The 22,798-nt window shown below is 37.0% G+C and overlaps 1 protein-coding gene across 1 annotated transcript in view; it reads left to right on the top strand.

The window, feature by feature from the left end:
• Positions 1–22,798, top strand: part of UVRAG (UV radiation resistance associated) — a 320,861-nt gene that overhangs the window by 23,756 nt on the left and 274,307 nt on the right. The window contains exons 2-3 of the mRNA XM_032427162.1: positions 9,057–9,174; positions 16,876–16,910. Coding sequence (XP_032283053.1) covers positions 9,057–9,174; positions 16,876–16,910 — 153 coding nt within the window. The remainder of the gene's footprint in view (positions 1–9,056; positions 9,175–16,875; positions 16,911–22,798) is intronic.

The raw sequence follows: 22,798 nt of genomic DNA on the forward strand, positions 1-22,798 counted from the left end.
AATAGCACCAAGCACTAGTTATAAATAAAGCATTTTTGGGTTCTTTTCAAAACTTTTTACAGGGAGTCTTTCAGGTGGGATCAAAAGATTAGAAAAAATAGGTGACTGAGTGCTATAATATAGAAGGAGCTTTTGTATTTTTAAAAAGACTGATCTAATTTATCAAGCTTAAATCCTCAATTCAGTAACTCAGCATTTTTATCTTCTGTGGGAATGTAGAAAACTAATCTTCTCTCAGGTTTGCTTTTGTTGTCCCTCAAAAAAATATACCAAAATAGTGGTAATCTGAGTTTACTGGAAACAACCTGGGCCTTATTCCTCCATGCCATTTAGCCTAGTCCCAGGCAGAAAATAAATGTCTGACCTGAAAAAAAAATGAGTTGAGGATCGGAAAGGGGGCAGGTGCCCAGAACAAGTTTGACTACATTCCTAAACCAAATGCTATTTTAAAAAATTATCTCATAATATCTGTGATTTTCTACATTAGGGGTTAGCAAACTGGCCAACAGTTACTGACATTTGTAACTGAGACGACTAAGAAAGGTTATCATGGTTAAAAGATTGTAAACAAATAATATGAAGAGAATGGACATAGGCTGAAAAACTTAAAATAATTTACTCTCTGCCTCTTTACAGAATGAGTTGGCAACCCTTGATCTACATCATTCAGGGTATATAGTAATATTTCTTTATGTGAACATTTAAAATTTCATGCTCTTTTGTGTTCCATATTAGTACTTCTTAAAAAATGGATACATAGTTTTCCATTGTATGAATGTACCAGCCCAATTTAAAAGTGGTTATTAAATTTTTGCTTTTATAGCCAATATCAGAATAAGCATATTTGCACACATTTTTGTGACTTGTGGAATTGCTTGGTCAAATATTACATACAATTTAAAATTTAATAATTATTGCTAAATTGCCCTCTCTCCAAATTGAACCAGTTTATATTTCCTCCCACATTATTTTCCTTACTCATATCAACTTGTGACAAAAACTAAATAGTTTGACCATTTAATCAGATAGGATTCTTCATTTTCTATTGTTGAGTAAGAAAAAAAATTTAGTGGCAAAAACAACATCATCATTTATTTTGCTTATGATTGTGCAGTTTCATTTGGCTGTGGTAGGAATGACTTGTCTCTGCTTTATTTGATGTCATTTCTGGTGGCTCCAAGGCTGGGGGCTGACATGGTCACTTACATGTCTAGCTATAGCTGGGATCTCGCTTGAGGCTGTGGAGAACAACTACGAAGTCCTTTTCATGTAGCTGCGTGGTGTCCTCACATTCGGGTGACTGGGTTCTAAGAAAGAGCATTCTAAGACAACTAGATAATTTTATGATTTAGCCTCAGAAGTCATGTAGTCTAATTTCTACCATAGTCACAGGCCTGCCTACATATAAGGGAGAGGGAACATAGACCCCATTTTGTAATGGAGGAGTGGCGATAACACATTGTAAGAGAGCATGGGGGGTGTGATGTGTTGGTACAGCCATTGTTTGGAAACTAGTCTGCCATGAGGTGGAATGATTGTTTTGATGTGCATATCTTTAATTAGGAGTGTGATTATACATCTTCTCATGTGTTTATTGACCATTTCCACTTCTTTTTCTTTTCCATTTCTTTTTCTTCTCATATGGTTTATTGACCATTTCCATTTCTTTTTATATCCTTTGCCCCCTTTTCTATTGGGCTATGGATTATTGATTATATTATTGATTTATGATAGCTCTTGTAGATTAAGCAAATTAGACTCAAAATTTGTTTTGAAGATACCTTTCTATGGTCTTAGAAGTCATAAAAGGTGTGTGTGGGATGGTTATTTAGTTTGGCAATGGTGGGATTTGTGGAGTGATTATATTTAAGAACTTTGGTTTAAGTACTTTTGTTTTTGAAGCAAGGGTTACGGATAGGGAAGGAAGGGTGAATGGCAGCCTCCTGTTGGCCATCAGCCTCCCTGAATCACTCTCTACAGCACTGATGAGGAACAAGATCAAAGACACATTAATTAGTTCTCTTTGGTCGTTATTATGCCTCAGAAGTCAGAACATTTTAGATACCTGCAAGGGAATGTTAAAACTCAGGAGAAATAGAACCCCAATGATGTATTTCACTACTGAAAATTTCTGTGGATTTCTTTTTGTTCTGGGGTGTGATTTGATTGTTTTTAAAGATGTTTAAAACGTGCTGTCACCCATATTGAGATTCAAAATTGTATCAACAAAAATGAATTGACCTACGAGAAATGGTCATTTTCTAAAACATGGGGATGTTTAACAAAATGAAACATTTCTTTGTACCCTGCTACTAAATGTTACTCTTCATCTACTACCTTGTTATGGGATAAATCCTAAATAAATAGTCACAATATAAATCTCCTTAGTTGTAATCTTTGACAGTTTTATGGGGACTCAGCTGGTGGTTGTCATTGCAATTCTCATTTTAGGTATGGTTTGATCCAGAGACACTTAAATTGTTGGCAGGACCTGAATCTCACATGTCTTTACTCTGTTTTCCTCTTTGTTGGTTTCATTCTTTGGTTTCACTGTGATGAAAGACAGCTGCCAACATCTTCAGCTCTGTATCCTTTCAGGTTCAGGGCCAGTGTGAAAGAAAAAAAAAAAGAAATCTCAATGATTTAATATAATTTCTGAGTCTTTCAGTGGTCCTAATTAAGTTATATGTTATGGTCAGGGGGATGGAATGTGCTGATTGACCTGATCTGAATCATGGCTGAACATCCTTGGGGCGGAGGTAGAGTTAATTCTTAGAGGAAGCATAGAAATTGATAGTAGGGGAGGGTGATTCTGCAAAGGAGTTTTTTTGTTTTAGTCAAATAACTGCCGGACAAAATAAACCCAAAATATAAAAAACAAAAAACTTTTCTTTAGACTACTGTTATTATTATTATTATTTTTTAAGATTTTATTTATTTTAGAAAGAGAGAACACAAGTCGGGGGAGACAGGCCAAGGGAGACAGAGAAGCGGACTCCCCGCTGAGCAGGGGGCCCAATGTGGGCTCGATGCCAGGACCCAGAGATCATGACCTGAGCCAAATGCAGACGCTTAACGGACCGAGCCACCCAGGTGCCCCAAGACTACTGTTACGTTTGGAAGCAGTTGGCTAACAACAGTAGTAGTATTAACAAGTTCTTTAGAGGCATCAGTTTCAATCATTACTAATGAGTAGTTATTTTTTTACTAAAGCAAATGCTTCAGATCTACAATGCATACCACTTAAGTCTTGTTTTAGAGTTTATATTTGAAAGATTTGTAAAAATGTTTAGGTATTTAGGGTCATGCTGGTCTTTTTGCTCACCACCACCATTTCAGTTGCAGAGTTGTGCTCTAATTATAGCTATCAATCTTTCAAATCAAAGCTGAATAGGAGATTTTAGTTTTATATGTTAGTGAATGTTTTTATTTTCTATATAGGATGTTTTAGAGATAGTGTTTCAAAGATTTTAAGCCATGTTAATTCCAATTTAAAAATTAAAATCTGCTCAGCTTTAGTTTTGGGAGTGGGTGTTAATTAGAGTACAACTTTGCTGCCTAAACCTACTGCTGAAGAATGATGCACAAAAATTGCATTTCATAACCATAAAGGCATAGTACATTTGAGAAAGTTTAAGGAGATTGCTGGTAAAGAAAACTACATAGGATGTTATCTTAAAGAATAATTCCAAAGTTTGTGGAAATTTTAATTACTCAGAATATTCATACTTTCCTGAGATAACTTGAGCCAATTTAGATCATAAGACATATTTGATTTCAACTGTCTTTAGGTGGGCCATTTGAAGAGGTAGTCTTTTTTTTTTTTTTAAGAGTTTATTTATTTTATTTGTCAGAGAGAGAGCACACAAGCGGGGTGGGGGAGGGGGGTGGCAGGCAGAGGGAGAAACAGGCTCCCTGCTGAGCAGAGAGCCCAATGTGGGACTCAGTGCGAGGACCCTGAGATCATGACCTGAGCTGAAGGCAGATGCTTTAGTGACTGAGCCACCCAGGTGTCCAGAAGAGGTAGTCTTATATTTAATTCTGTTTAGACAAGGTCAAAAGCGGTGTATTTATGCTAGTTGGTGCCACCAGGCCATGAATTACCACTAGGTTGTAAACTCTAGAGCAATTGAAAGTAGGTGAGTTCTTAGGATTTACTGTAGCAGAATCACTGCTGAGGCTTTACTCCACTTTCATTTCTTAAGTCTGTATTCTCTCACTGTCTGGTGGGTGGGTGTCAGAATCCACTGAGGTTTCCATGCCACTCAGGACTATTGCAAGGCCTGTGTCATACCAAGACATTCTTTTTTTTTTTTTTTTTCCTTTTAAAGATTTTATTTATTTGTCAGAGAGAGAGAGCACAAACAGGGGGAGCGGCAGACAGGAGAGGGAGAAGCTGGCTCGCCGCTGAGGAGGGAGCCCAATGCAGGACTTGATCCCAGGACCCTGGGATCATGACCTGAACTGAAGATAGACGCTTAACTGACTGAGCCACCCAGGTGTCCCATACCAAGACATTCTTGACTGGGTTAATTCACTGGAGATTTATTAATTCAATCAAAAAACATTTATTGTGTGCCTGCTATTTGCTAGGTACTCAGCTAGATGCTGGAGATACAACTATAAATAAAATAAAATCTCTGGGATGCCTGGATGGCTCAGTTGGTTAAGCGTCTGCCTTCGGCTCAGGTCATGATTCCAGGCTCCTGGGATTGAGCCTGCATTGGGCTCCCTGCTCAGCGGAAGCCTGCTTCTCCCTCTGCCTGCCGCTGCCCCTGCTTGTGTGTGTGTGTTCTCTTTGACAAATAAATAAAATCTTTAAAAAAGAAATAAAATCTCTTCCTCATAGGATTTATATTCTTGTTGGGGAAGATAGACAAAATCTGGAACTAACCGTATTTCCATGTTAGGTAAAATTACATATTGTTTTTCAAGTATAGATCTTCTGGGGGGAACTGAGAACAAGAGAGGATCCTTTAGGTTGCTCTGGTTTCTTCAGTACTTCTTGGATCATAGGGTAATTGGGTGAAGGTAGATGATATGTCTTAAAACTGGTGGTAATTTTTGCTATTGCTGTTATATTTTGGACTAGGTTTAGTTGATTTAAACTTTTTCTTATTTAACTTTACTTTTTGAGTATGTAAGACATTTATATGGTACAGAAGTCAAAACTATATAAGCAAGTAGCAGGGAAGTCTTACTTTTATGTGTATTCCCTCTGGCTTGTTCTCACCCCCATACTTAATCATTTTTTATGAGTTTCTGACTTAACCTTCCAGTGTTTCTTTATAATTGCATTAAATCTTAGGGGAAGGAGAGGAAGAGAGGAAGTGGGAGTCTAAAGGAAGGAAGTGAATGGTGGAAATGAAGAAGAGTTTTATTAATAAAGTAGTGCTTGTGAAATAGTGTTTTATTGGCACTCTTTTTGTCCTGCTTACATACCTCCTAACTCTGAAAAAGGGAATAACTTTAAAAAAAATGAACTTTATTTTGGAATAATTTTAAATTTACAGAAAAGTTGCAAAAATGTTCAGAGAATTTCCTTTATTCAGTTTCCCCTAATATCATCTTACATTACCATTTTTCATGTGTCAAAACTAAAAAGTAGCATTGGTACATTATTATGAAGTAAACTCCATTTTATTACAGTTGAGCATTTTTTAAAAATAAAAAGCTTTATGATAAAATTAGAATGAATGTTATTAAAGAGCAAGCCAAGACAAAGGGCACAAGAGGGTTCGTGTGTACATTTACTGCCTTTCACCAAGATTACATCAATAATTTACCTGTAAAGAGTTGATTTTCTTTGTCCCTTCTAGCTGCTGGGAGCATCTTGGATTTTAATTAATCATGGTGTAATGAGAATACTTACCCTAATGCTTTTGAAATAAATAAAATAGGGGAAAAGGCAAAAAGTTGTACAACCCAAAGTCAGTGCTTTAAGTATAGTTGGTTAATTTGTGGAGGAGGTTTTTGTTTTTTGTGTGTATGTGTAAAACAAAAATTTTGTTTGTTTGTTTTGTTTTGTTTTTTGTAAACCTTCTTATAAAATGTCCTGATGTGGTCAGTTCTGTTGTACCCACCTTAGTGTAAGGAGCATGGGAACAATAGTGATATATTGGTAATCCACTTGGATTAATGTTTGTAGACTCCACTGCTGATTTTAGAATTGTAGAGGTTGGAGTCAGAAGGTGTCTTGGAGCTGGTTGTGCTAACTTCCTAGATAGTGGAAAGATCTCTTCAGTAATATCTATGCATCGATTATAGATTGCATCTCTGGCCAAGCTTTGCACATTGCTTTGTAAGGCAGTCTGTTCCATTATTATTATATTTGTCATAAAATTATTGTATTGAAGGATATATCATTGCTCACTCTGCCCTCTGTGGCAATAGGGGAGTGTAAAGACCAAACTCTATCAATTATATATGTATGTGTGTGTGTGTGTGTATGATGTAAGTGTATGATATATATCCACATATATAGGTATAACCCCTTGCTTTCCTTCTGCTTTCTTTCCTTCCTTCTCTTGAGATATACTGCCCATTTATTATTTACTATTTTATATTTGGTTACGTAGGAATGTTTGGATAAAGAGATGAATAATGATAATGAGTAAAACCTCACATCATAGGGTTAAGAGGATTAAATAAGATTATATGTATGAAGTGTTTAGTACAGAGCATGGCACATGTTAAGCATATAATAAGTGCTGACAGTGTAGTGATGGTAATGGTCTCTGTTATCAAGTCATTTCCTCCTAGATTAATAGGGAAGATAACTAATCAACTAATAAGACTAGGTTAAATGAAATAAGTGCTATAGGAGAGATAGAAACAAAGTTCTTACTTGTTCAAATAAAGGAGCAACTAATTTCAGTTAGAGACAAAGGAAGAAGTCTTCTCTCCTAAATTTTGAAGTAGAAATAGGATCTCCTTTAAGAGAATGGTATTCTAGGGCCTGGGTGGCTCAGTAGATTAAGTGTCTGCCTTAAGCTCAGGGCATGATCCCAGAGTCCTGGGATCGAATTCCGCATAGGGCTCCCTGCTCAGAGGGGTGTCTGCTTCTCCCTCTCCCTATGCCCCTCCCCTCTGCTCATGCTCTCTCGCTCTCATTCTCTCTCAAAATAAATAAATAAAATCTTAAAAAAAAGAGAGAGAATGGTATTCTAGGTTGAGGGGCTAGCATTAGCAAAGGCCTAGGGCTAGGAATGTGCATGATCTTTTTCATGGAACCTTAAGCATTCATGTGTGACTGAGGGGTTGGGTATATAGAAGATCTAGTGAGAAGTAAAGATAGGATGTGGAGAGGTCAGATTGTACAGGGCTTTGAAAGCAATAGGGCAAGTTTGTACTTTATTCTAGAGGCTTTTGGGTAATATTTTCAGGTTTTTGAACAGAGAACCAAGATTGTAATCTTACAGCAAAATAGATGTGGTTAGTGCTTCCTGTTAATTTAAAATCTTGATTGAGAGGGCTAATGAAAAATATATAGGAGGAAGAGATAGTTGCTGTAATCCAGGGTATGAAATGGAAACCATTGGCAGATTGTGTAAAAATGAGTCTTTTAGAATAAGCCCTAAGAACTTTTTATTTTTTAAAAGATTTTATGTATTTGAGAGAGAGAGAGAGAGCGTGTGAGCATGAGTGGGGGGAGGGGCAGAGGGCGATGGAGAAGTGGACTCTCCACTGAGCAGGGAGCCCCATGCAGGGATCCATCCCAGGACCCTGAGATCATGACCTGAGCCAAAGGCAGACGCTTAACCCACTGAGCCACCCAGGCACCCCAGCCTGAGGAACTTTTTGTAAATATATTTGGGCCTTTTCATACTTAGAGTATTGAACAAATTTATTAGACAATAACCTCTCTCAAAGAATCTTAATTTCTAGATTGGGAGAAAGGATTAGGTTGCTGTGCACATGGAAAAAAAGAACTGTACTTTTCCAGCTGACTGCATATGTAATTGAAGATGGATTTACCTCAGTAGATTGGGCTGTCTTTCAGCCTGAAGGGAGAGCTTTAAGCATATTTTAAAACTGAGCACTTGATTTCTATTTTTAAGTCTGAAAATAATTATCTGACACAAGGAATTAGCCTTTGGGAATGAATCTGATGTGCCGAGACTTGAGCATTGCCAACATCTTCTCTTTTGATATGCTTTTATTAGGCTATTTGTTATCTTGTATTTTTGTTGATTTCTCCTGTTGCTTAGGGAGCATTTGCCTTTTCAACAATTGGGACTCCAAATGATTTGTGCATCTTAGTTGGAGAAATTGTTGGGAAGAAGGCCTGATCAGGAAAGAAGAGATTGGGGGGTGCCTGGGTGACTCTGTTGTTAAGTGTCTGCCTTTGGCTCAGGTCGTGATCCCAGGGTCCTGGGACCAGCGGGAAGCCTGCTTCTCCCTCTCGCACTCCCCCTGCTTGTGTTCCTGCTCTCGCTGTCTCTCTCTCTGTCAAATAAATAAATAAAATCTTTAAAAAAAAAAAAAAAAAGAAAGAGAGATTGGTTGGCTGCTCGTCAGGTGAAGATTAAATTTAAGCTCACAACAGTTGGGTTATTGGCTGGCTGGAGTGCCCAGTGAGTTATGTTTTGGCTTGGCATCTTTTCCTGGTTGTACAGATGATCTGGCATCTTGAGTATACTAGCAACAGTGGTGTATGTATGTAAAAACTGCTTGTTTGTAGGTATGAGATAGACTTGCGTGTCTACTAGTAGTCTTCTGAAGGGAAGAAAGCAAATTACTACTTATATTCTAGGAAATACTAATGCTATTGTACAGGTATATAGTACTTACATAATATTTATGCTCTTCGACAATACTTCATATCTGTTGTCATTTCATGCTCACAATAACCTTGTAAATGAGATTGGGCAGGTATAATTCCTATTTGACAGAGGGGATGCTGAGGCATAAATATGAGACTGGGTTAAGGTTACTGGCTCAACAAATCGATAACTGGGACAACTTCCTATGTTTCATTTTTGGATCATAACTTTCAGAAGATTTTATAGGAGGAAAAGCTGAATGTGTCCCTCTTTTTTGTTGTTATTTTTTAGCGACGTCTTAGACACCTTCGGAACATTGCTGCCCGGAACATTGTTAATAGAAATGGCCATCAGCTCCTTGATACTTACTTCACGCTTCACTTGTGTGATACTGAAAAGATATATAAAGGTAAGGGAATCTGTGGACTTGCCCACATATTGTTACATCTCATTTTTATCCTTTTGTAACATGAGTATCAGTGCCTCTTGATTTGCTATTATTGCTTATTGGAAAGCTAAACTGTCATGCTGTCTGAAAATATTGCATGAACAGTTGTTATATATATCATATATAAAAGAAACATGGGTTTTGGATAGTTCTTAAATTAGTAGATTTATCATTTATTTATGAATGTTTGCTATTAATATTTTTATTCCAGTAGCTATCATTAAAATAGATATATGAGTCCAGTATACATACTAATTTTATTTTCTTTAAAACATAATTAATTTTTAAAAATATTATGGTAAAATTGGAACCGGTTTATGTCTTCTCATATCTGTAATTCCTTGTGTATATATGGGGTTACTTTTAGAAGAATGGCATGGTTTCCTTGAATTCATTTGTGCATGTACTGTGGATTATTCCATAAGTGGCAATTCTGACAGTAGACCAAATAAATATTTGATTCAAAATCACAAGCATCTTTTGAATACATATTGGATGAAAGGCACTTGGATATAATCAGTTGACCTGAGTTGGGTGGTACAAGGGAACAAACAGGGTATATGGCAGGAATACTGAATTAGGTTTGAAAATAGATAGTAGGGCTAGCTGTGTGACACTGGACAAAGATCATGGCTTTTTGAACCTCACTTTTCCCATTTGTAAAGAGGACATAATGATGCCTTATGAAGTTGGCAAGACAGATTTCTATGAGGAACAACCGAGATAAAGTGATAACACTTGGTAAAATGTGATTGAAGATCTATTTATATAAACAAAAAGTGGTATTTTAATTAGAGGTACTAAGGGCTTATTTGAATTTTGTCCTGTGGCAAAGATGAAAAATTCAAATGACATTTTACTTTTTTGGTTTTAATTACTTTTTTTTTTTAAGAAGATTTTATTTATTTGAGAGAGGAAGAGAGAGCATGAACGGAGGAGGGGTATAGGGAAAGGGATAAGCAGACTCCCTGATGTGCGGGGAGCCCAACAACGTGGGGCTTGATCCCAGGACGCTGCGATCATGACCTGAGCTGAAGGCAGATGCTTAACCACCAGCCACCTGGTTTTAATTGCTTTTAAAGACCATTATTAAAGCAGTAGTCATTTAACACCTTTTTTGTTTTTTTAATTTCAATACCAGTATATGCTCATTAAAAGATTCAATCAGGAATTATATAGGGTAGAGCCCCCACCATAATGTAAATAGCATTAAAATAATTTTTAAGGATGAAAAAAAGGACTGAATTCTGCATTTTCGTGTAATTTTATTTCATTCTTATTTTTCATTGTAACCATTGCATATTCTTAAAACACTATATTAATCTGAATGATTAATGCTAGCTACTATAACAAATACTGCAAATCTCAGTGGCGTAACATAATAAATTTCTTACACTAAGTCCAGTGCAGGTGTTCTTTATCAGGCATAGTCTTGGCAGCTGTCCTCTAAGCAGTGACTCAGGTATCCCGGCTTCTTCTATTTTGGAATGCGGCTATCGTCAATATATGACTTTTGGCAAGAGAGAAGGATTATTTGAGGGAGATTTTTTTTTTTTTTTAACGGAAATGGCCTATATCAATTCTATAACATTCCATTGGCCATAAATCAGTAGTGTCATCCTTTTTAGATGGAAAGGGGACCGGGATATGTTGTCTTCCTATGTGTGCAGAAGGAAAATGAAACAGTTTGGTCATTGTTTGTCTTAAGGTATAAGCATTTTTGCAGACCTTAATACACTTGATGTACTGCTCACTAATAGATTTTATCACTAGCAATATATGACAATGCTAGAGTGTTTTATTTTATTTTTTTAGATTAAAAACTTTTTTTTTTAATTTTTAAGTAATCACTGCACCCAGTGTGGGGCTTGAACCTACAACCCCAAGCTCAAGAGTCACATGCTCTACCAACTGAGCCAGACATGTGACCCATGCCAGAGTGTTTAAAAAAATTTTTTTTAAGATTTATTTATCCATCTTAATGGCGGGAGAGGGACAGAGGGTAAGAGAGAGGGAGAGAAGCAGACTTCCTGCTGAGTGCAGAGCCCCATGGGGGGCTCCATCCCATGACCCCAAGACCATGATCTAAGCTGAAACTAAGAGCTGGATGCTTAACTGACTGAGCCACCCAGGCGCCCCGAGTGTTTTAAAATTTTTGATAGTTTTCTATATAATCAGCCCTTGATTATCTTCATAAAACTTCTATGTTGTTGCTCCAGTGTTATCTTTGATAATAATAATTAACATAGTACTTGGCAGCACATTTTAGGTATTTGGTAATTTGTAATGTTAACAAAGAAGAGAGTAATCATGGGACTGGTTGATGACCATCTTATAAAAAGTTGTCTAAGAGATATGATGGAAACAAAGTGACTTTTTTGGCTTATTTTTTGTCTTCTTCTAGCTCAGACTACACCTTGAGTTTAGAAGTTATAGACTGCTTCTTAAAGTTCTCGCAGTGAAATGGTCATTGATACAGTAAGGGAATAGCTGGTGTACCACAGGGAAGTACAGTCTCTGTGAATGGTGTTGAGTCTGTCACTAACTGGCAAGCCCGGGGGCTAGGGCATTTAGTTCCTCCTGGGAGCTTTGGTGAATTTATCTCTAGAATTGATGATTTCTGAGACTTCCTCCTACTCCAAAATCTCATGGTTGAATGGAGTCTGTTTATGGTCTTCTTGTGGGCCCACGTGTTGGGCTTTATAACTTTTAACTACCATAGGAGGAGCCAGGAAGCTGTTTCCTTAATAAGCCTAGTTAATCCACCTTCTCTTGTTGGACCTGTGATGACAAACACGAATATTCATTTCATGATCATTAGGTGGCTCTTGGTGTAGGATGACCACAGTAGAGGGCCAGTTGGCTCTCCTCACAAAACCACCTGTACCACCTGTTTAGTCTTATTTTTAAAGATTTATTTATTTGAGAGAGAGAGAGAGAGAGAATATGAGTGGTGGGGAGGGGCAAAGGGAGAGAGAGAGAGAAGCAGATTCTCCGCTGAGCAGGGAGCCTGATGCGTGGGGCTCCATCCCAGGACCTGGAGATCATGACCTGAGCCAAAGGCAGACGCTTAACTGACTGAACCACCCAGACGCCCCTATTTCTTAGTTTTAAAAGAAAGTTTTGTTTTGTTTTGTTTTTTGTTTTTAAATTGGGAGAATATTTGAAATACTGATCTCTAAGTTGTTCTTTTATTTTGGCTGAATTCACAGCAGATCCTAAGAAGTTATGTGTGAGATTTTTTTTTGACTTTTGACATCTTTTAGTGCTCTTAGGACATTGCCTACTTTGTTAGGTAGTTCAGATCAAAGTTATCACACCCCCAGAGAACAAAGCCTTGTGTTAATGGATGAAGAGCTAGGTTCTAATCGTGGTTTTCTCTTAAACTTGAAATATTTATAAAATCAAGTTTGTTCTTCAGTCATAGTAATTTTTTCACCCATGAAATGTGAGTGCCCGGAATGCCAACCACTTATTTTGAATACATCAGAGGATTAACTCCATATAATCCAGAAAATTTTAGGTTTTGTTCACTGCACTTGGAACAATGCTTGGCACATTATTAAGTCCTCATATTTTTCATTTAATTTTTTGAATAGCTAATGCAGTCATGGTTCAAAATATATATAAAGGTTTACAATCTTTCACCTGTTCCATCTCCCTAGTTTTCTACCCCACCCTAATAACCACTGTTCTTGTTTATCTTTTCTGAATTCTTTATGCAAATACAAGTAAAAATAGTACCAAACTATATATATTTCTGTGCCTTGCATTTTTCACCTAAAATGTCTTAGATGTTTTTCCATAGACAGCTTCCCTAATTTTTTTTTCTGCATAGTTTTGCATTAAATAGTTGTGCCATGATTTATTTAACTGGCTTCTCTTGGTAGGCATTTAGTTTATTCTAGTCTTGTTATGCACACAATACTGCTTTGAATAACTTCATAAGTACATTATTTTGTGTGAGTGCTAATATAGCTATGGGGTAAATTTCCAAGAAGTGGAAGTACAAAGGATGTGTACTTCTGGTTTTGGTAGATATTGCAAAATTGTCTTTATTTACATTCCCACTTGCTAGGTATGAGTGCCTTTTCTCCCACAGGCTTACCAACAGACTGTGCAATCAAACTTTTGAATTTTTGCCAATCTAATAGGTGAAAAATAGTTTTATAGTGTAGTTTAAGTTTGTGTTTCTTCTTTTATTAGTGAGGTTGAGGTACTAAAAAAGCATTTGTTAAATGAATGGAATGCTGCGTAACAGCCAAAACATGCCACTGAAACCATGCTCTGCAATCTCTGATTGCTTTGTTTTTCTAGGTCTTACTTAGTATGGATAGAGAAGCATTTGTATCTAATGGGCCCTTTCATGTAGAAATAGGTCTTGGGTGGTATCTTTTTGAAAATTTACTTGTCAAATAGTTTTGCTTGAATTGAATAAAAATTAATAGAACTGTGTTAATGAAAATTACAATTTATAAAGTGTTTTTAATTCACTATTTCATTTGAGCCTCATAATAACCCTGTTATTTCCCATTTGTCATTATCCTTTGAAAGGTAAACTGTGTGACCCAAAAGGTTAACTGGCTTGTCCAGGGTGAAGATCATAGTAGGTGGATTGGGGACTGGAACTATTTTTTGACTCTAAATTCTCCTACATTCACTATTATGTTTTGTATCATGCTGCTAATTTTGACAATATTTTATTTATTTATTTATTATTTTTTTAAAGATTTAATTTATTTATTTGACTGAGAGAGACACAGAGAGAGAGGGAACACAAGCAGGGGGAGTGGGAGAGGGAGAAGCAGGCTTCCCGCAGAGCAGGGAGCCCAATGCGGGGCTTGATCCCAGGACCCTGAGATCATGACCTGAGCCGAAGGCAGACGCTTAACGACTGAGCCACCAGGCGCCCCTAATTTTGACAATATTTTAGATGTAACAGAATGGTGGACAGTGTAGGCCCATGTTTAGCATGTTTGAAATTACCTCAGACTCCATGATTTCTTGTATGGCTTTTTTATGGACCTCTTTCCATTTAAATTAGCAGGTCTCTTTTGAAGGTCTAGTGGAGAAAGCAGATTGTTTAGTTTTATTTATACGTACAGTCATTCAGTCAGCAAAGTTTTGGAAGAAATAATGATACTTGTCATCTCTTAGAGCTGAAGATACATATTTTGCGAACTGTTTAATTTAGACACTTTGCAGATTAAACTGAGGAATTCTCTCTTTCTAAAGAAAAGAGGAGTATCTGTTTTTTTCCACTGATTTTAAAGTAATACATGCTTGCAAAAAATTCAAACAATACAAAATTTTTTTTTGTATAAAGTGAAAGTACTTTGAAATAAAAAACAATTTTTTTCTTCTAGGTTTTTTTTTCCCCTAAAAATAAACATGGTGCATATAAATTAGAATACACACATGCGCACGCGTGCACACACACACACACACACACACCTACACACAAACATTTTTATAGTTAATTTATGGTTGGAATAGTTGGTTAATCATTTGGAAAAAAATGAAAAGAATAATACTTAGGGTTGCCAGTGTTGGGAAAACAGGTATTTTCATAAGTGGGATTGTAAATTGATACAACACTTTTATAGAACAATATGGCGGTATCTACCAAATTCAAACTGTGTTTTTCCTTTTATCTTGCATTTTACTTCTAAATGTTTATCTTACAGATCCAAGTGCCTAGGATATATATCTCTAAATGATTGTTTATTTATAACATTACTTGAAATACCTAAAAATTACCAGTAACCTAAATGTTCATCAGAGGGTCCTTTTAAAAACAATTAGAATTATCCCTTTTTTTATTTCAAATAATTGTTCAAAATAGAAAAGTAGGAAACTGCCAAGCAGAAAATAAAAGTTAGTAGCCTACTCCTATCACCTTATCACCTAAACATTATTAACATAATTAGAAAAATTTGGATCCTGTTGTAAATTCTTAGAACCTTTTTTTAACTTAATACATAGTGACTATCTCTCCACAAAATAATTATCCATATCTTTTTTTTTTTTTTTAGGAAAGACAAACAAAGAGTAATATAGATAGTATGTTTATTCAGAAGTGCTTTAACCTAAAGAGCTTTCCCATAAGAGTTTGATGTTTAGGCCTACTTTTCATTTATTGCCTGACTATTCCTTCGCTTCAGTTGTTAGTAGACTTTGATATGTTTCACTACATTTGAGTTTCATCTATACCATTATATACTTAATACATATTTTTAAGTTCATTATTTTTAAATTTTTTTAAAGATTTATTTATTTGAGAGAGAGAGAAACTGTGCATGTGTGCACCTGTGTGCGGAAGGGGAGGGGCAGAGGGAAAGAATCTCAAGCAGACTCCCTGCTGAGCACAGAGCCCAACTCGGGGCTCCATCTCATGACCCTGAGATCATGACCTGAGCTGAAATTAAGAGTCGAATGCTCAACTGACTAAGCCACTCAGGCACCCCTTAAGTTCATTATTTTTAAACTTATGTCTAAGTAAAATAGTTCATTCAATTAAAAAGTATTTATTGAGTGTCTGTTCTGTGCCAGGAATGGTTTTACATGCTGAGGATGCAGCAGTTGGATAAAACAAATGCTTCTGTCTTTTCAGAGCTTACAATTAGGGGTTGAGGAATATATGAGACATAAATTTAAATATATAAGAAGAAAATAAAGTGTGTCCATGTATCACTTAACCTCATGTCAAGTACCAGTGGTCCATGCATCACACCTGGGAAATTTGTCTTATAGCAACACAAGGATACAGGGGTCCATGTGGACTCTGCAGAGACAGAGCGTCATGATGGTGGCTTCAGCAGGGTCAGCAGAGGCAGTGTTTGTGTGCCTCTCTCTTTTGATTGTGTCTTTAGGTTTGTAACATTTACAGTATACATGAAGGTCTGTAGAATCATGAAATTTTAATGCTTACAGAGGACCTTTGCTTACTTAGTCTAATTCTTTAAGTTGTCTAATGAAAAATGGGCCCAAGGAAATGAAAGAGACAGCATGCTAAAGACAGTAGAACTAGAACTTAGATTATGTGGTTGCTAGGTCAGTGTCCATTCCACAGTGGATTATCTACAGTGGATAATCATTAAAGATGTTTGAGAAAAACAGAGCATATGAAATCAGTTTTTGTAGAGTGGCAGTAAGGCAGGAGAGAAGAAAGTCTAAATTTTTAAGGTCTCAAATTTGAATCTGGGGTAAAATTTACTAAATTAAATCTTAACAGGTTTTGACCTTTCTTTATTAACATTTTTCCTTTAAGACCCCTTTATTTAATTTTAATTTTAATTTTTTTTTGCAGATAAAGATACAGAGAAAACAGATTCCTTGAAAATGTTTTAAATGTTATACTGGAACATACATTAAAAAATTTACAAGATTAAGAGTTAATGAGCTTAGGGGTGCCTTGGTGGCTCAGTTGTTAAGCGTCTGCCTTCGGCTCAGGTCATGATCCCAGGGTCCTGGGATCGAGCCCCACATCGGGCTCCCTGCTCAGCCAGAAGCCTGCTTCTCCCTCTCCCACTCCCCCTGCTTGTGTTCCCTCTCTTGCTGTCGCTCTCTCTGTGTCAAATAAATAAAATCTTAAAAAAAAAAAAGAGTTAATGAGCTTATTTTCTTTCATATCACTGACTGTTTTTTTTCCTTCTTTTCCAGAATTTTATAGAAGTGAAGTGATTAAGAATTCCTTGGTAAGTTTGCTTTCTGACAGGTACACTTGACTAAGGTCTATAACTCCTGTTTCAGAAAATGCTGAGACATAAGTTCAAGTTCAGTTCTGGTATTTATTATGATACTTCTACAGTTAAATCTTCTGTTTAGTTATTGCTTAAATTTTCATTGATTTATTCATTGATGTATCTCTCATGCTTAGAACATGCCTGGCACATAGCAGGTGCTTGATAAGTATTTGCTGAATGAACTGGTATTTCCTCTGTTAAAAACTTCAGTGTTTTTTTCTATTCATATTCTGTAATTCTGTTAGTTTTATTCACAGGGGTTTTTTTTCTATTTGATTTACCAAACATAAATGATGACTTTGTTTAGATAAGGTTCTTAAGAATTATATGTCTAGCGCCATTGCATAGGATCCTCCCACTTATTTTTTAGTGGTGGCATTGCTAAGGTAGAAAGTTGGAAGCGAGGGGCGCCTGGGTGGCTCAGTCGTTAAGCGTCTGCCTTCGGCTCAGGTCATGATCCAGAGTCCTGGGATCGGGCCCCGCGTCGGGCTCCCTGCTCGGCGGGAAGCCTGCTTCTCCCTCTCCCACTCCCCCTGCTTGTGTTCCCTCTCTCTCGCTGTCTCTCTCTGTGTCAAATAAATAAATGAAATCTTTAAAAAAAAAAAAAAAAAAAAGAAAGTTGGAAGCGTCCTACTTTTGATAATGTACACATGACATACTTGCATAAATGGCTCAGTTTATTGGGCCATGTTGATAAAAAAGGACTTTATGGGAATTATATACTTTTAGTGGTCAAGACTATACTGGATTTGGCCTCTGTCCACTTTTTCAACCTCATTTCTTAGTACTTTTCCTTACTCATTGTGCTCCAGGCATACCTCATTTTTTCAGTGCTTCAAACATGCCGAGCCTGTCTTCTTTCTTATGTCTAGAACACTTGTTTCCCCAGCTCTTTGTTTGGCTGAAGATGTCTCTGAGGTCTCAGTTATAGAACTTTGGTTGGGTCTTCTATGACTATTCCATTGAAAGTGGTTCCCTTTCTCCTGGTCACTTTTTTTTTACGTCACCTGTTTTATTTTCTTTAGAGCATTCATCACTCTTGGAAACTCTTGTTCATTCATTTGTTTGTGTTGATTACCTGTCTCCCACCTACTAGAACATAAGTTCCATGAAAGCAGGGACCTTGCCTAGAGTCTAGAATAGTATAGATACTCAGTAAGTACTTGTTAGATGAATAAATGGATATCAGTGATGTGTTATGTTTACAGAATCCTTTTACATATGTGTTCCATTTTGATCCTTAGAACAACGTGTAAGGAGATGAGGTAGGTCTTAAGGAACTGACATCCAGAGAGGCCCAACAACTTTTGCAGTCACATAACTATAGAACCAGATCCAAAGTTCAGACCTCTGTCTTCAGGTCTCTGCTACTCTTTCCTCTTTATCAAGCTGCCTTCTAAATGTCTCTAAAATAGAATAATAAGTTTGGATCCTAGGCCAGACCGTTTCCTTAAGCCTGTTTCTGAGGAGCTCCAATCATCAGTACAGCTCTTGTTCTACATATATTAAATGACTAGCACCATACCTGACACATAGTAGCTAATGAGTCAATATTAGTTTTTCTTCCTCCCCTGGCTCAGGTGAAAATAGAAGTGTCCTACAGATGATGGAGAGCTGGGGAAGAGTGGGTGGTTGCAGGGGCAGATAGAATAGAATTTCACCTTGATTTATTCTACCCCCCTTTTGATAGTTAAAAGTCTAGTTGGGATGGTTTTACACCATCCCATTGCTTTTTCTCTGGATTTGTATCATAGTGGACCCTGTGCTAATAGTGCTACTTCAGTGTATTGTCCTACCATATTGTATTGTATTTACTTGCTATTCACTTGACTTTCAAGTTCCTATTTCTAAACACCATCTCTTTGAATGTTAACTCTTCAACTCTTTTTGGCTCCTATCCTCTGTTGCTTGTGAAATGTCTGTGAGGTTTTGATATCTTCATCCCTGGTGTACTTAGGTTGAATAAATGTTTTATAAAAATATTGTAGAATGGATTTCAGACAAGGGAGAGATTTGGACAGAAGACTTCCAAGGTCCTTTCGGGTTACAGTTTGTCCTGTAGTTGTTTCCTGGGGATCCCACTTGCAGCATTTGTGTCCATTGTGATTGTTCATGAACGGTTTCCTCTTCCAAAGTAGATGACAGCTTTTGGAGGTCAGGAGACTGCTTGAATATCTTTATGTCCCTTTAGCTCCTAGTGTACTTCTTGGGAGTTGCTGGATAAATGTTGATTTATGTTTCCTTTTAAGGATATTCTTTGATGTTACGATCTTTCTGGCAAGGATTCTTTTCTTTCTTTTATAGCTTAATATAGGTTTGTTAAACTGCCATTCATTTTTTCTTTTCTTTTGGAAAGGACTCTTCCTTCTTTGTTTTTTGCTAAATCATTGTGACTGGTTCAGATTAATGGGCATTGAGCACCACAGGAGTCAACAACCTTCAGAGAATATGCTGGAGATGGCATATTATTACCTCCCTGCTTGCTGTTTCTGAAGAACCATGGATGAGCAAAATTGGTTGGTTTTTTTCCCTGCTTAGGAGTTGGTGATTCTTAAGCTGTTGTGATATTTGCTGAATAGAGTTAGTGATCTAAATGCTCTTATTCCTCCTGGTTGCCATTTGTGCTTGGCACATAGAAGGTACTCAGCAAATGTTTCTTAATGAATGGATTCCTCCATAAATATGTTTATTGACTGACTTCTAAGTTATATCCTGAACCCCCAATCCTCAATTAGCTGTTAAAGATTAGGCAACGTAATGCTTCATTTATTTTTAGCTGAAGCTTTGGGTAAATTTTCCCTCTGGTGAGCTAAGTTGGACTCTGGTGAGCTTGTATTCTTTTTTTACTCCTGTAACCTCAAGGCTTCATCTCTTTTCCCTAGGTTTATATTTTTAGCTTGGTCCCCAGACCAGAGTGGCTGCTTTTGCCATTATGATGTCAAAGGAAACATGGAAAATGGACACAAGGTTAAAAAGAATGTTTTCGTCCAAAGATTAAATTGTCCATATGTGCCTATCCCTTGCATCTTCCTAACCCTTGGGTCCTGCAGATTAGTGCTGCGGTGCTGCCAGTGTTCTCTGCTCTGCCTGGTGCACCCGCCACTGCCCACATGCGGCTGCTGAGCACTTAGGATGTGGTGAAGTGGTACTGGAGACCTAAAGTTTTACTTTTATTTAATTTTAATTTAAAGAGCCACCAGTGGCTAATGGATATTGTATTGGACAGCATGGTGCTGGATGCTTCTGAAGAGCTTTCTTACAATCTGTACCATTAGCAGGAAGAGGTTTCCCTTTTTGTGTGCTTTGAAAAAACAAAACTTTGGGGGTGCCTGGGTGGCTCAGTTGGTTAAGGGACTGGCTCTTGATTTCAGCTCAGGTTGGGGGATCGAGCCCCGTGTGGGGCTTTGTACTCAGCGTGGAGTCTGCTTGAGATTCTCTCTCTCTCTCTGCCTATGCCCTGCCCCTACTCTCTCCCTCTCTAAGTAAATAAAAATCTTTAAAAAACAAAAAACAAAGAACTTTGTACTTATACCACTTGTACCATCCTAAAGCAGTGTAATAACTGTTCATACGGTTGTCTTAGCTTCTTTAATATATATGATAACCTTATAAAGGCAGGGACCTGTATGCTTCATCTTTATAACCTCCGTAGCCATTGTTCATGGCCTGTATTTGGCAAACAAGTAAGAAAAGAAAATAGCCTAAGCCAGGTTATTTCTAAGATACACCATTATTTTATGTTCACCAAGAAAAACAAACATTTCTAATTAAATTGAAACACAGGGCCTTCGTAATAGTCCTGAATGAGTTGTGATTCGCTCTTCCTAGCCTCCTGTTACTTTGAAATTTCTTTTACCCATTCCAAGGTATTTATTTAGCCGTCTTTCCTTCCTTTAGGTATATTGCTGGACCTGTGATGGGACTCTTTTGTATCTCAGTAACAAAATATAAGTACACTTTCTCAATCTGTGGGAATTTCATTTAGTCTTATAGAAAAGGATGGTTGAGGTTTTCTCTTCATTGACAAATATTTGCTTCTCTAATACCAAATTCATGTTTTGTTGCTTTATGTCTGTGCCTTTTTGCCCACACAAAAACTTAATACTTTTTATTTTTATTTTTTTTATTTTTTATTTTTTTATTATTTTTTTATTTTTTTATTTTTTTAAAGATTTTATTTATTTATTTGAGAGAGAGAGAACGAGAGACAGAGAGCATGAGAAGGAGGAGGGTCAGAGGGAGAAGCAGACTCCCTGCCGAGCAGGGAGCCCGATGCGGGACTCGATCCCGGGACTCCAGGATCATGACCTGAGCCGAAGGCAGTCGCTTAACCAACTGAGCCACCCAGGCGCCCCAAAAACTTAATACTTTTTATTAAAGTTTAACATGCATAAAGAAGAGTTTACAGTTCTTAAATATACAACTTGATGAATTTTCTGAAATTGAATATACTAGTATAACCAGCATCCAGGTCAAGAAAGAGAGTATTTTTAGTGCCCCAGAAGGCCCTTCATGCCTACTTCAGTTACTGTTACTGTCCTGACTTAACATCATAAATTAATTTTACCTACTTTTAAGCTTTGCAGAAATGAAATCATACAGTATGCACTCCTTTGTGTCTGATTTGTACTTTATATTGAAAGAGTCTCAACTGTATATTTAAGAGTCATTCATATTGTGGGTATATTTGTAGTTTGTTTACTCTGTAATATTGCATTGTGTGAATGTACCAGAATTTATCCCTTCTTCTGTTGATGGGCATTTGGTTAGTTTCTAGTTTTTGAGCTAATATGAATAGTGCTGCTGTGAACATTCTCTTGTATATCTGTTGCTTGAACCTATGTGTACATTTCTGTTAATATGATACATATCTAGGAGTGGACCTGCAGGGAATATTCATATGATCCACTTTAGTATATATTGCCAAATAGCTTTTCCAAATTCTTGTTTCATTTACACTCTTGCCAGCAGTCTTTGAGAGTACTGGGTTACTCCACATTGTTGTAATCACTTGCTGCTTTTTTAACCTTTTGAATTTAAAAATTTGGTAGGTACTATATGCAGGGCTTTTTGTTTGTTTGTTTGTTTGTTTCAATTTAAACCCAGAGAGATATTTTAAATGGCAATTAAACTCAGCACAGGTAGGGCGGACATCATGCCTAACTTCAGCGTGCCTAATTTAAGAGTTTAAGGAGAGCTATTTTTAAGGTTGTGCAGATGACACCTGGTGACTGCCACCTGGCGGTCAAAAATAGTAGAACCTTATTGATCTTAACATTTCTAAAATTAAAATTCATCTTACAATGTGAAGGAAAGTGCATGTTAGAATTAATGATAAGTTGGACTATGTTATATGGTAATGAAAATAATGGAGTAAAATAAAGCAGAATAAAAAGTATCTGGCAGGGCTGGTTGCTGGTTTTCTATGGTAGTCACATAGATGAAATGTCACATAGATGAAATCATTTGAACAGACACCTGAAAGAAGTAAGGGAGCAAGCTATGTACCTGTGTGGGGGAAGACTGTTGCAGGCCAGGAAGCAGGAAAGTACAAAGACAGGAATCTTTAAGAACTGGCTAAGAAGCTAGTCTGGCTGGGGTGGGGTGGGGTGAGCAGGGGTGGTTTGAGATCTTGCTAGGCAAGTATGACAACAGGGACAGAGGAATTGAGGGTCAGGGCAGCAATGGAAATGACCTGGAGAGACAGGAGATGATGGTCAAGGGCTGGCCAGCAGGAGAGAGATTTGGGCAGGGATATAGTTACAGGTCATACAAAATTAGGGGTAGACAAAGACACTGAACGTATTCATTTTTCTATTTACTTTTTTTTTTTTTTAAGA

Source organism: Phoca vitulina, unplaced genomic scaffold (genome assembly GCF_004348235.1).
Source record: "Phoca vitulina isolate PV1807 unplaced genomic scaffold, GSC_HSeal_1.0 scaffold36, whole genome shotgun sequence".
Lineage (NCBI taxonomy): Eukaryota > Metazoa > Chordata > Mammalia > Carnivora > Phocidae > Phoca > Phoca vitulina.